The following is a 12,961-nucleotide window of genomic DNA, read 5'->3' as shown; positions in this document are numbered from 1 at the left end:
TTCTAACATTGGATTTTTGTATTAAGATTAAACATGTGTGCTTGAAATACTAAATGCCATGTGAAGATTTTTAGGAAGTTTTGTAAAGAGTCGGAGTTTGTTTTCTCAACATCTTGATAATCAACATTTTCAGTGCTCAACTGGCTTTCATACTTTTTACTGTAAAAATAGACAAGAATATACATTAAATTCAGGAGAAAAAACTTTTACTATTTTTTAAGAACTGTTCAGCATTTAAATTGACTTTTTTTTTTTTACATTTACAAGGTGTACTTAAATGCACCATGACAGCTCATAAGTGTCACTGAAGAGCTAATAAGCCACTTCAGCTGAAGTATTTAACAATAGCGTCACGTTAAGGATCAAAGATTTTAATTAAAGTGGGCTTATTGTACTATACAGGATCAAACGTATCGAAGAATTCAAGTACATCTGAAAACATGTACATCTCTTTAAAAAAAAAAGAAGCTCAAATTCAATTTGCAGTTTACATTTCTTACAGGTTTCAGTGATAATTACATTATGCTTTTTTTTTTTTCTTCTTTTTTTTCCTTTAAAAAAACAGCACCAAGTAGACAAACTGACCATGCATCAGAGTGGGAGACGTCCAGAAAAGGCACACAGTCGGGTCCGGCGGCAGCGCCAGACCTTCATGCACACACAGCTACACTCGTTGCTGTCCCATTCATTACCTCTCCCTGTCCACAGTGATATTGGTCTATTATGTAAACATTGACAAGCTATTTGCCTTCTCTACAAAGGATCTATAAAATTTATTTATTTTTTTTTTTAAAAAAGACAAGTTATTTGACCGCGGCGCTGAGCTGATTCCATGAGGTGAAGCCCACTGGATCCCACATCCTTAGTTAAGCATGATCTGTTCCAGGTTTCTTGGCGTTGTCGGAGGAACCGACGGGATTTTGACAGGCGCAAAAATCGAGCCGGATCATAGAGTCTTCCTCTTAGTGTCGCCTCCTTGGCTCTGACTGACATCTAACGAAGAAGAAGTAGAAAACGTGAAGAAGAGTTGGATGTGATGCAAGTAAAGAAATTTGGTAGCATTCCCAGTAGAGATGTGGCTAACACTTACAGATAAATGATATTACTGTAACACAGAAGATGTACAAGAAAAAAAAACTAAACTTTTAACTTAACCACGTTTGATATAATACATTAATCCTGGGTTCTCTTTTCTCTTCGGATCACTCCACTGATTTTCTACTTGGCTGATATTGTAGATTGGTAAACCAGTTCTGAGCTAAATTAGTATTTTTGGATCATCCTGTTGAGCTCCAATGATGACGAGGTTCTCGCTCTATTTTTTTTTAAATGCGAGAATTTTCTAGTTGTTTTTTTAACCCTCGATGCCAGCGTGGCGTCTTGTGGGAACCAGAGGCTGACAAACGGGAGGCGAGGAAATTAAGACAAGAGGGGACATGAAGGAGAAAAAAATAAAAAGGAAAGAAACTTCAAAAAGATTCAATGTAGGACAGAAAATATAAAGAAGGTACAGAGAGAAAATAAAAATAAAGGATATTTAAAGGAAGAAAGAAATAAAGTGAGGAAATGACAGAAAGAAGAAGATGAAAAGCGATGAAGGTTGGATGTTTTTTCTTTTCAGTTGTAGATTTGCTACTGGAGTACAAGATGAGTTTAACTTCCCACATCTTTACAAGTTGTACAAATAAATGTGACAAAGCGAAGGACAACCAAAGTAATTCCACCAAGACATGCTGCCACCGACAGATCGGAACAGAACCAGACAGCCCGAAACGAACACCACCAGACACTAAAAACAGAAAAGGCTGAGCAGAAGAGAGATGGAGCAGGCGTGGAGGAACAGGAAGGCTCCGATTTTACCTGAGAAAGCGAGCTGCAAGTGAGGAGGCAGAGCAACCTGAGACCCTGACTGGAGACTCTTATACAGATCTGAGGAGACAGGACAGGGCGACGAGGAGGGGGAGGAACAGATGGCGACACAAACAGGAGAGATGGAAGAGAGGAGGGAGGAAGAGAAGAGATGCAACAGCCAGACATCAGGGAAGAAGCAGGAAGGACAGGAGGAGATGTGGGAGATGAACAAAATGAAATATAGTGTCAAACATTAATTACAATCAGACAAACAATATGGTGATCCAACAAATGATGCCGACGTACAACATTAAACGAGGCCTACAGGAGACCTGAGACGACAGCAGAGCAGCACTTACTGTCCCACAAACAGGAAACCAAAAAACAACACCTGGTATTTCTCATGGATTTTCTTAGTGTGCGACACTCACTCTGGGTCAAGGTAGAGAACGCTGCGCTGTTACTGGCCGCCGAGCTACTGGTCGCCGTATTGGAGCCTGCTGTGCCCAGTTGGGACAGGTTCAGCATGGGGGACAAGTGGAAGGGCAGGGACACGGGCACCAGGCCCCCCAGCATCCCGAACCCCAGGGGGAGGGACGAGGCCGAGCCGAGCAGACCGCCACTTCCTGTCGTGGAGACCTGGACGGGAAAACAGCCGGAAAGAGAAACATGGATTGGGGTAAGGGGTAGAACCTGCACTCGGTTGGGTAAACATTTCTTGAATGACCCGGACCGCTGACCCATTGGAACTCATGATGGTACGCAACTGTGAAGGGCTCGACCCACGGGACGTTTCCACTTCCTATGAAACCTGCACAGTCCTACACAAAACCCATGACAATCCTACTCCAGCTAATCAACCGGTGAAATTTGCACATGAGAAATTTCGAGCTGGTACACATGCAGGCTAGTGATGCGACACATGGAGGCTGAAAAATGTTCAACCTCATGGGTTCAAAGCGAGCCTCCAGAAAGCCTGCTGGGTCATGTATGTGTGAGCATTTCACCTTGCTCTGACGCAACGTTGAGGCGCATACCACAAGTAAAATATGTGATGTTTACACTTTGAATAGCAGTCACAATGTCACATGTAATTAACACAAAATACAACATCAACTGCATAAAATTGTTGTTGTTTGTGGCGTCTGTTAGGACGCGAACATATGTACAAACACATGGATGCTTGAGGAGGGCAAGTGACTGTGGCTTCATACAATTCCATATGAAAACTGTATGAGGGGAGCTACTAGTGTCTCGTGTGTTGGGTTCAACCCCAATGGCAGCAAAAGGTGAAAGTTTTTAGCCACTCTGGCTCAATCGTGACAATTGAACATTTTTCAACTTTTGCTAGCCCACAGACATGTCTACCAGCTTGAGAGGTCCATGGATTTAGCTGGAGGAGGACAAGTGATTGTCGACTCATCTCAAGTTCCGTAGGAAATGGGCGGAGAGGGAACGATGTCGCCTCTCGTGTTTCGAGCCCTTTAGACGCGTTTTTAAACCAGAACACAAACCTGCGGTAGCTGAGACGAGACCGATGATAACGGAACGGACACGACCGGCTTGACCCCCTGAGGTGTCCCGCCCACAGTCCGCTGACGCTGGGTCACAGAGGCTGCTGCTGCTGCCGCGGGGGAGGCACTGCTTCCTGAATGCTTGCTCATAGATGAGGTGTTTATAAGGCTGGTGTTGGTGGCGCTAATAACGCCGGGGGTCTTTTGGCTGCTGGAAGGAGTGTAGCTGCCTTGACCCGACTTGGCCACTCCTCCTGAAGCACCTGAGAACGGCGGCCGGAAGATGGCCGGGGTTTTGGGAGTGTACTGGTGTATGGAGGGGGCTGCCTGAGATCGAGGACTCTGAGAAATGGAGGCTGAGGTGGGGATGCTGGAGGTGGAGGCCGGGGAGACGGTGGGGTTGGGCGTTCGGGGGGTGAGCTTGACGATGGGTGGGATGCTGCTGTGGGCGGACTTGGTGAGGGTGGCGTGCATGGGGGTGATGAAGTTGGACTGCGGCTGAGGTTGGACTCCGGATGGAGTTTGTGGGAGGGAGGAGGACGTCTTGTTCTGGGGCGTCTGTGGCAGACGGGAAGCCTGGAAGGTTTTGTTGATGACGAGTGAGGGGGACGTGAGGGTGTGCGGCCGAGACTGAGTCGAAGTGATAATGATTGTGTCCCCACCGGTGACCTTATTATTGCTGCCCTTAAGGAGGCCCGACGGGGGAATGGAGACCCCCGTCTTTGGTCCCGGGGCCACCAGTGGAGAGGCGGTGGGCGGAGGGCGTGGTTTAGGTGAGGAAACCGAGACGGGCATGTTTGCTTTCGTCACGCCCACGCTTAAAGGTCTCTGAGTGTTCAAAACAGTGTGTCTGTTTGGCTGCGGCGTCCCCTTGACGACCCCCGCCCCCTCCACCCTCACCGGGGTCAGAGGAGACGGCGTGATGGGGGCGGGCCGGGACAGGGAGGTGGAGGGCGATGAAGAGGTAGTGATGTAGTGAGGTGTGCTGGAGCTGGGACTACTGACGGAGGTCTTCTTCTGCAGCTGGAGGAGAGGCGAGGCGTGGAGGCCGGCGGGGTTGGCGGAGGTCTTGGGCCTCTCCGGGGAAGGCGGCGTGTCCCCCTGGGCCAAACCTTTAGCCACGTTGCCGAGGATGGCGAGCGCCTGAGAGATGGAATCCGGGGAAGGAGCTTCGTCGAGGGAATCCAGGCATATGGTCCCCGGCGGTGACGGAAGGGGTCGCTTGGCAACCTGAGTGGCAGGGGACGGCGTGACACCAGCTGGAGGGGCGGGGCGCTGAACCCACGTCACTTCCTGAAATAAATAATTACACCCTCTTAAAAACTTGTTTGCTTAATTGTGGTGATATTAAGAAGACTAACAAACTTCAATGTAATTGTTAAATTACCCATTTTGGATTTTTGCAAGTTTTTAAAATTCAAAATCCAAAAATGATCCGGACAATATTGAGAGCCACACATGACTAAATGATACTGAATAAAACAAGTGTGAAATATTTATAATAGTATAATAAAACTCATGTTTTGTTTTCACTCCTTTTAGGTGGTTTAGATCAAACTGTGTTGTGTTTTGTATTTTTGTAAAAGGTGTGAGGTGTTTTTCAGAAATATGCAAAATATTCAATTGGCTCTAACATCTTAAAGAAAAGGAGATACATTTTAATGTATCTTTACAAAGCATATGTTTATGAAAGAAGCTAAAATGTACTATTACACAAAATCCCAGTAAAATATGTTGAAGTTTGTGGATGTGATAAAAAGCTGAGAAGCTCAAATCAAGCAAAGTGCAGAAAAGAGACGAATTCTTCATTTACAAAATACTTCTGACTTACCTTTGGTTTGGCTTTCGGAGTCGGGACCATCTTCTTCTTCGCTCTAAAAGCAAACCGATTAAAAAAAACAAAAAAAAGTCAGCGATACCTAAAAATTAAGCTTTCGGTGAATAATAGGACAATTAAAAAAAATTTAAAAGCGTCTTACGTAAAGCCAGTTAGATGACCGTGGACCATGGTGCTTTCTTTGAACAGCATCCTACAAATAGAGATTAAAACAGCAGAACAATGGATCCATGGATCAAGCCTGGTTGTGCAGGATGCGACCCTGACAGGTGTCTCTGCTGCCCTCACTCACCTGGCCTGCATCCAGCCCTTGGGCCACAGAGGCTTCACCTCCGACTCCATGAAGGCTTTGAGGTAATCTTCTACAGACAGACAGTTTTTGCCCTCCAGCTCGTAGAAGCTCAGCTTCACCTGCACCAGGTTACACAGCAACGACCTACAAACAACGACGCAGAGCAACGGCTCTCTAAACACAAGTAGGAACTGATTTCTTCTGGCTGTGGCTCTTGACGTTTGTGTGTAACGTGACAAGAGGTGAAAACGGTTAGCGGACGTCGATACTTTTAAATTCCGACCTGAGTTTGTCGTCCCAGATGAACTTTTTCCGGGGCCCCATCACCCTCTTCCCGGGCTTCTCCTCGTCGTCGTCTTCAGACCCATTTTTGTCTCCCTCCTCCGACTGCTGCCTGTGACAACAAGCAACATCTGCGCTATAGCAACCAAACATCCTTGCAATGGGTTTTTTTTTTTAAGCAGGACTGATTTGTTACTTTGCCACTTTGGCGATGCAGTCCATGTTGTAGCGAGCGATCTGCTCCGGCATCACGCTGCACACGGCCAGCTTCAGCTTCAGGAGGGGCGTTCGAAGGCGGTCGTCCTGGGCAACAAGAGATTAGAGATGTCAGAAGTCACATGGGACACATCCAGGCCAGCAGACTGGTGCTAAACATAGCCACGGTAACGGGGCACACAGCAAGCGGCTACACACGCATTTCCAGACATATTAAAGGCGCACACACACCGTCACCTCTTGCTACTGTAAGTACAAACATTCCCGTACAATCTCACCTGAACGTTAAGGCTGAGCTTCTTAAGGCGTTTGAGCAGAGCCTCCTTGTTGCAGGGCACAAAAGCCTCCAGGTGAGAGTAGACAGCTGAACGCACCTCTGCAGGCTGCTCCTGAACCTGCAACTCAATGCTGACATACAAACAAACACACACAAACACACGACGGTTGGCGATACAATTGCTTTCCACTTTTGCTGAAAAAACACTGACGGACTGAAAGCTACTAACTCCAGAAGGATGTTGTTCATGTCCAGCGTGAAGAACTTCTTCCGGCCTTCTTCATCGAACTGACGGGACGCCTGGTGGAGAGTTCAGAAAACGGCTTCAAATGATGACAGAAAGTTTTCAAACCCTTTGAACAGGTTGGTAGATTTCACCCGACTGCGTTTCTGGTATTTGTTTATGAGCTTTTCACACATATTTACAGAGGGGGTGAAAAATGTGAAATCTGTGATACAGTATTAGAGCCAGGATAAGAAAAATTTTTTTTTTAAAGAAAAATTAAAGAAAAAATTATATGTATTACCAGAATAAAGTTGTAAAATTAACAGAGTAAAATCATATGACCAAAAGTCATAATATTACAAGAATAAAGTTGTAATTTTATAACTTTACTCTCACATTTCTACTACAACTTCCTTCTGGTGATTTTATGCCTTTATCCTGGATTCACTGTTACAGTTTTATTACTTCATTCTCATGTGACTTTATTCTGGCAATTTGATTAATTCTCATAAGTTTATTAGTTTTTTTATCCCCTTAGGCTGGCTGTACTTCTGTACAACACAGTGAGAGCGACGTGTGTGTGTGTGTGTGTGTGTGTGTGTGTGTTCTGATCAGCTCCGTACCACTCTCAAGTCTTCGATGCGCTTCGCCAGCGGGCCCGGCAGTCCGCAGGGCAGCGGAGGAGGCGGGGTCATCACGCTGCTCGGCAGCGCCCGCCCCGTTTTCTGCCCCGCCCCGAAGGCGCCGTTCTCCCCCTGTGAAGGGCTGCCGGGCTGCGGCGAGTCCAGCAGGCCGAAGTCCAGGTCGCCCATCATGTCCTGCAGGATGTCGTTGTTGGCTGAGCCCAGCAGCGACATGACGGCCTGGTCGTCGGTCAGGTCCGTGATGTTGCAGTCGTTGCCGCCTCCGCCGCTGCCAGCCTTCGGGTGGGCGCCGACAACCGTGCCGGTGGCGCCGGGCACTTTGGTGTTGGGGCGCGGCAGAGCGGCGGCGGCGCCGGCCGCCAGGTTCTTCTTGCGCATCTCCTCCTTCTCCCTGGTGAAGCGGCGCAGCATGTTGGCCAGGTGCAGGGAGTCCTTCATCAGCTTCTTCCTCTTCTTCTTCTCAGGCCGGTGAACGTTCAGAGCCGAGACGCTGCCAGCAAAAACAGCACGGAGTCAGAACTGACAAACATTTAAAAGGCTCGGGTTTCCCCACTGGGCCTCATAAATGCTTAAAAAATCAAAAAATTACAGTGCAGCGTGAAAACTGTGGATAAAACAGGAAGTGTCGCCACCAGTTTGGCTGTATTTGAGACATTTGAAACAAAAAACTAATCAATACTAATCAATATCGACTGATATGAAACACTTGTATCATGTTAAGTTTCTCAGCCATTTTGTGCAGCCTTACTTTATTCTTCAATTTGTCTTATAAAACTCTGGGGGAAGCCCAGCTCACATCATGTCCAATAAGAAACTAGATGAAAAAGTATTGGTAATATTTCTGCGGCGCTGCAGAAGCTCACCCAGTCTTTGGTACTTTGTTTTTTCTGGGTTTCTTGTCCTCCAGGATGCCGCCATCTTGTTTTTTCCGCCGCTTTTTAATCGCCCGCTCTTCGCCGTCCTTCATCTTCTGTAACAGAACAGAGACTGGGTTCACGGGTTGCTGCGGCGTCGGGCTTTCTGAACGCTGGCGCTGCGGAGAAAAGGAGGCCCGACCTTGAATCGGTGATCGTCGGCGTTTTCCCCCTCGGAGTCGGACGCGGCCCTGAACTGCAGCGTCCCCGTGTTGATGTAGAAGCCTCCATGTTTAGTGGTGAGGGAGGCCGGCACCAGCTCGTCGTACTGAAGCCGACGGGGAAGGAAAATATCACGATCACAAGTTCAGTTCAACTCCTTTTAAAATCCAGTAAATATCAGTTAGTTTGAGCAAAGAAGATGGCCTTTTTTTTTTTACCAGTGTAATATTTATATTTAGCAGATTTGAGCCAATTAAGAAAACTCGGCGCTACTCACGGCCTCTGAGTTGTCTATGAAGGGATCGGTTTCATCGTAGCCGTAGCCGATGTCGATCAGATCCTGCATCCTGTCTTTTTTCTTCTTCTTTGTGTTGCCTCCCTACAAACACAAGCAGGTGGATCAGAAAAGTGTTAAAAAAAAATAAACAGCTATAAATCTCACAATAAAAATAAAACATTCTGCCATGCAGCCACATTTTTAAGTTGCTTTATTGTCTGTAACTATTAGATAATATCAGGTGCAGTGATGCTAAATTATCGGAGCGGTTTACAGAGAATCGGTCCAATTATCACATTTTTTGCTTTTTAAAAAAAATATATATATAATATATATATTATATATATATATATAGAAACGAACGGTTAAACCCAAATAGAGCAAACGTTTTTTCATTTATTTATGAAATCTGATGAATAACATCAGAAGCCTTCCTGTTCACTTTGCTGACATTCATTATCTGAGGACACAGAAAGCAAAAAGTAATCAACTGATCAAACTTTGCATTTACTTATAACTAATTGACCTCACTGTAGTGTTCCACTGGTTCAGTGCTCATTTCTGTCCACACACACACACACACACACACACACACACACACACACACACACACACACACACACACACACACACACACACACACACACACACACACACACACACACACACACACACACACACCTCAAGGTGAATCTGCTTACATATTTGCTCTCAAACTTCCTGGCCAGCTCCTCTACCTCCCTCCTCTCCTTCTCGTCATCAGCAAACGGGTCGCTGGGATCGAGTGGAGGAGCGAGGCCTTTAGGGACCGTGGGACCTGCTGGTTTTACCTGACGGAGAGGAAAACAGACGAGCTTTCGGTTTGGTTTTTAAGAACACTATAAATATAAAAAGATGAAAATGAACACTTGCAGATCTTCATAAGATTTGAAACTCTTGGGTCCTTCTCAGTTTTGACTAAATATCAGGAAAACACGTTGAAACTAGAAATGCAGCATGGAGCGCTGCTACGTTAGAATCTGATTGGTTCTTTTCCAGACTTCCCTTCAACCTGTTGTTTGCTTTTGCCGTGTTCGGACCTGGTTCTGGATGCTTTGCTCTTCCTATTTTTTTTATTTTTTTTAAGACTTTAGGATAGTCGGAATGATGCGTAACCATGGCAGCAATGTCTCGTTGCCATGGTCTCAAAAGCAAAAGCAACACCTGGCTGCCACGAAACCGTCGTGCAGCAGTCTTCAGTCAGAGGCTTCTTCAGATTCGCTGCAAAACTGACTGCTGCTGGAGACACCGTCCCCATCCACAACGAGTTACGGCATTTCATTTCTGTTCGGGATTGAGGAAGTTTTATTTAACTGAATTGAACTTCACACACAAAGCTTTAATATGACTTGTAAGTTCAGGTTTCTCTGTAGACATAGAAGCAGACGTACTTTAAAGAACCGATTATTTATATGGCTTATGTGAGGTCACCTTTCTGAACCTGCTGGAACGCCAGTCTAGACGCTCTTTTTTTAAAACCGAAAACTGGCTTTCTTCCATCCATGTTCCAAAAAAACAAACGACACTAACTGGATTCCTGTCCTCGCTTTAGAAAAGAGCCCCCATAGCATGATGCTGCCAACACATTCTGACTCCGTTTCCACAGCTTTTTTTTCCCATTTTGAGACGCCAGGCGACTTCTGAAGGCAACTGCTTGGGGTCATTTAGTCTGATATTAAAACGTAATGTTCTCCTTTTCAATTCACAGCAATGCGCTACATCGTCACGCTCCAAAATCTCAAAATTTTATAGCTTGTAGTTGTAGAAATATGTTAAAAATCCAAATAAAAGCTCATAGAAATTAGTCCATCGCTGATTCAACAGCGCAATCGAGATAAAAAGGCAACATTTGGAGAGCTGATGAATATAAACAGCGTTATTATTCCTTGTTAGAAGTGCGGAAGGGGCTGACATGTTCTCAGAAACCCCCCAGTAAACAAGCTGCACATTTCAACTTGACAGCGGCCACAAGAGGGGCCATCCCGGTCTGAGCACATCCTGCAACATTACCTCAAAACAAACACGACCTGTCTTTACAGGCTTTTGAAGAAGAAGAAGAAAAAAAGAAGGCAGATTTTTCTTCTGAGTAAACAAAATGACTAATAATGTAAACCTGTTTTAAAAGATTCAAAGTGATGTTTCTTTAAACTGTTCAATCTCACCATGCTTTGTCTTTCTGCTCTTCTGTGAATATTTTTATTTTTTTGTTGCTTTTATGAAACTTATTACCCGGCATAAATACAGTTGTTTGATGCTTTCCGCCCTATTAAGCAGATAAATACTATTTAAAACAACAGCGGAGAAGATAGTACAGCAGAAGGAAGCCTCACTGTACTAATGTCCCTGTTGCCATAATGGAGTCATGTTTGTTGGTGTCTAACCTGAGAAGGAGTTGACTGGACCAGCTCGCCGTAGTTGAACTCGGAGGAACCCTTCTCGTTCGGCTCGCTCAGCGTCAGGCTGAGGCGGACGGTGGACTTCGTCTCCCCGCCGTCAGTGTCGCCTCCTCCCTTGGCGTTGCCGAACAGAGCTCCTCCGGAACCTCCCGACCCGACCGCAGCTGCACCTCCACCTCCATCTTTCCCCAAAGTGATGTCGGCGGCCTCGTCCTCGCGGCGGCGCTTCTTGTTGGACTCCGGGGTCGGCTGCTGCTGCTGCTGCTGCGGCGGCGGCGGAGCGCTGAAGGAGGAGATGGTGACGAACGGCACTTTCCTCGGCTCTGCCATTTGGCGCTCTGCGCTCCGGCGAGCGGGCACGCCAACCGAGGAAGTGGGGAGGGGGGGGAGAGCGGCAGCTGCTGGGAGAGCTCAACCGGGGAGTCTCGACGAGCGCTGCTAGCTAGTTAGCTTATTCGGAATGAGTGCTCCGGGGCAACACAGCGACTTTATTCCCCTCTCAACTCGCTGTAATCCATGTAGTATTATCCGTGGCTCTGCCCCGACGCCTACGAGGGTCTTAAACATAAAGAAATCGCAATTTGGAGTATTTCCATGGAACTGGTGGTTAGCTACAACAGAGAAGATTTTGAAGTAGCCATCTTGGTCGTTATTATCATTATTCAGAGGCAGGGCGTATGAAAAGAAAGAGGAAGGGGAACCGCCGCTGGCCAATGGCAGCACCGGAACACGCCCACCTGACAGATAAGCGCGAATGTGGCGGAGATGATTGTTCTGCGCAGGCGCAATGTTTGGGAGCCTTCCGTGGGCCGCATGGAGGAGCTCTATCTGGGAAAACATTCTGATTAAATATACTTCTCTAGTTTTGTGTGAACTGCATAAGTATTAACTGTAAAACGAAATAAATATGTGCTTATTTACCAAAACGTTCAACAATGATAATAATTGCATTATACAAACACACAGGATTGTTTCGGCCCTTCACAAAGAAGCGATTGACAGATACACCAGCGATATAGTGGGTCAAAAGATTACTGTCCATTAAAGCAATTACTTACTTGTGTGTATAATTACTGAATAATTTATTTGTAAAACATCCAAATTATTACATATAGAGTAAATGTAAAAAAAAGCTTATTGTTTAATTATTTTAAGCTTATTTTAAGATCCTAAAATCTGACTAATCACTTGTCATTTAATAAATACATCATTAGTTCTTAAATGTATTAAGTCACTGCAATTAAAATTAAGATATGTTTAAATATATGTGTAAATATTAGGGATAGGATAATCTATTTTATTAATGAAAAAAATTAAATGTATAATTATTCCACTCTATTTTTTTCACTGAATGCTATGCTCAGTCTGAATATCCTGTGGAGATTAAACAGATGTCTGGTGGAATTTGGTTGACCTAGAACAGCACCTAGTTTACACCAGAGGTGTCCAAACCTTTTACCACCTGGGCCAACTTTTTTTGCTCTTCAATAATTGATTTTGAGGCGCTTTGTTGCTCCTTCACTGGTACAATAATCTGGGTACAACGTTCAATCCCCAAGGGGCTCAGTTTCCAGATTACTAGACATTCACTGTATCTGTTAGGAGTAGTTTGCACTTTTTCCAAACTACAGATACCAGGATGGAACATTCAGCCGACCCAGCAGGACCAAGGTCACACGATTCACCATGTCACTGATTTACACTCCAGGTTTTACTGCCAAGTTCAGATCAGGACAAATTCTACCAACTCAATGTCTTTATGAGAGCAGCTGGGCGTCTTCGGATTACTTTATTAACAAGGATAAACTGGGTTTTGCTGCCAAGTTCAGAATACGTGATGGACTTTTGATCAATTATTGACTACAGACCCAGTAGCTCAGTAAAAACAAAAACAAACTTTTTTTTTTTTAAATCTTTCGTTTAAATTTGTTTTGTGTTTGTTGAAGCATTTTGATTTTTATCTTGAAAGTTTCTTAATAAATTAAGTTTTACTCACTATTTGTGCCCTGAACTGACATTTGGGTGCCAAAAAGG

The 12,961-nt window shown here is 45.3% G+C and overlaps 1 protein-coding gene across 3 annotated transcripts; it reads right to left on the bottom strand.

The window, feature by feature from the left end:
* Positions 1 to 278: 278 nt before the first annotated feature.
* ubn2b (ubinuclein 2b) lies at positions 279 to 11,733 on the bottom strand. 3 transcript variants are annotated; one of them, XM_044100464.1, is made up of 17 exons: positions 10,913 to 11,733; positions 9,194 to 9,322; positions 8,493 to 8,594; positions 8,196 to 8,321; positions 8,003 to 8,109; positions 7,119 to 7,629; positions 6,499 to 6,569; positions 6,271 to 6,400; positions 5,973 to 6,079; positions 5,778 to 5,888; positions 5,495 to 5,638; positions 5,345 to 5,395; positions 5,197 to 5,239; positions 3,366 to 4,658; positions 2,283 to 2,490; positions 1,861 to 1,929; positions 279 to 993 (listed from the first exon to the last, which is right to left on the bottom strand). In XM_044100464.1, the coding sequence occupies exons 1-17, from the start codon at positions 11,255 to 11,257 to the stop codon at positions 947 to 949; spliced, it is 3,594 nt and encodes a 1,197-aa protein (XP_043956399.1). In that variant the 5' UTR covers positions 11,258 to 11,733; the 3' UTR covers positions 279 to 946. The 3 variants fall into 3 exon arrangements, with proteins under 3 accessions (XP_043956399.1, XP_043956400.1, XP_043956401.1); XM_044100465.1 differs by having other exon boundaries at positions 8,003 to 8,106; positions 10,913 to 11,715; XM_044100466.1 differs by lacking the exon at positions 1,861 to 1,929 and having other exon boundaries at positions 10,913 to 11,711.
* Positions 11,734 to 12,961: the final 1,228 nt, after the last annotated feature.

This window comes from Gambusia affinis, linkage group LG19, assembly GCF_019740435.1.
Source record: "Gambusia affinis linkage group LG19, SWU_Gaff_1.0, whole genome shotgun sequence".
Taxonomy (NCBI): domain Eukaryota; kingdom Metazoa; phylum Chordata; class Actinopteri; order Cyprinodontiformes; family Poeciliidae; genus Gambusia; species Gambusia affinis.
The sequence above is the reverse complement of the archived record's forward strand: the minus strand, read 5'-3'. Positions and strand labels throughout refer to the sequence as shown.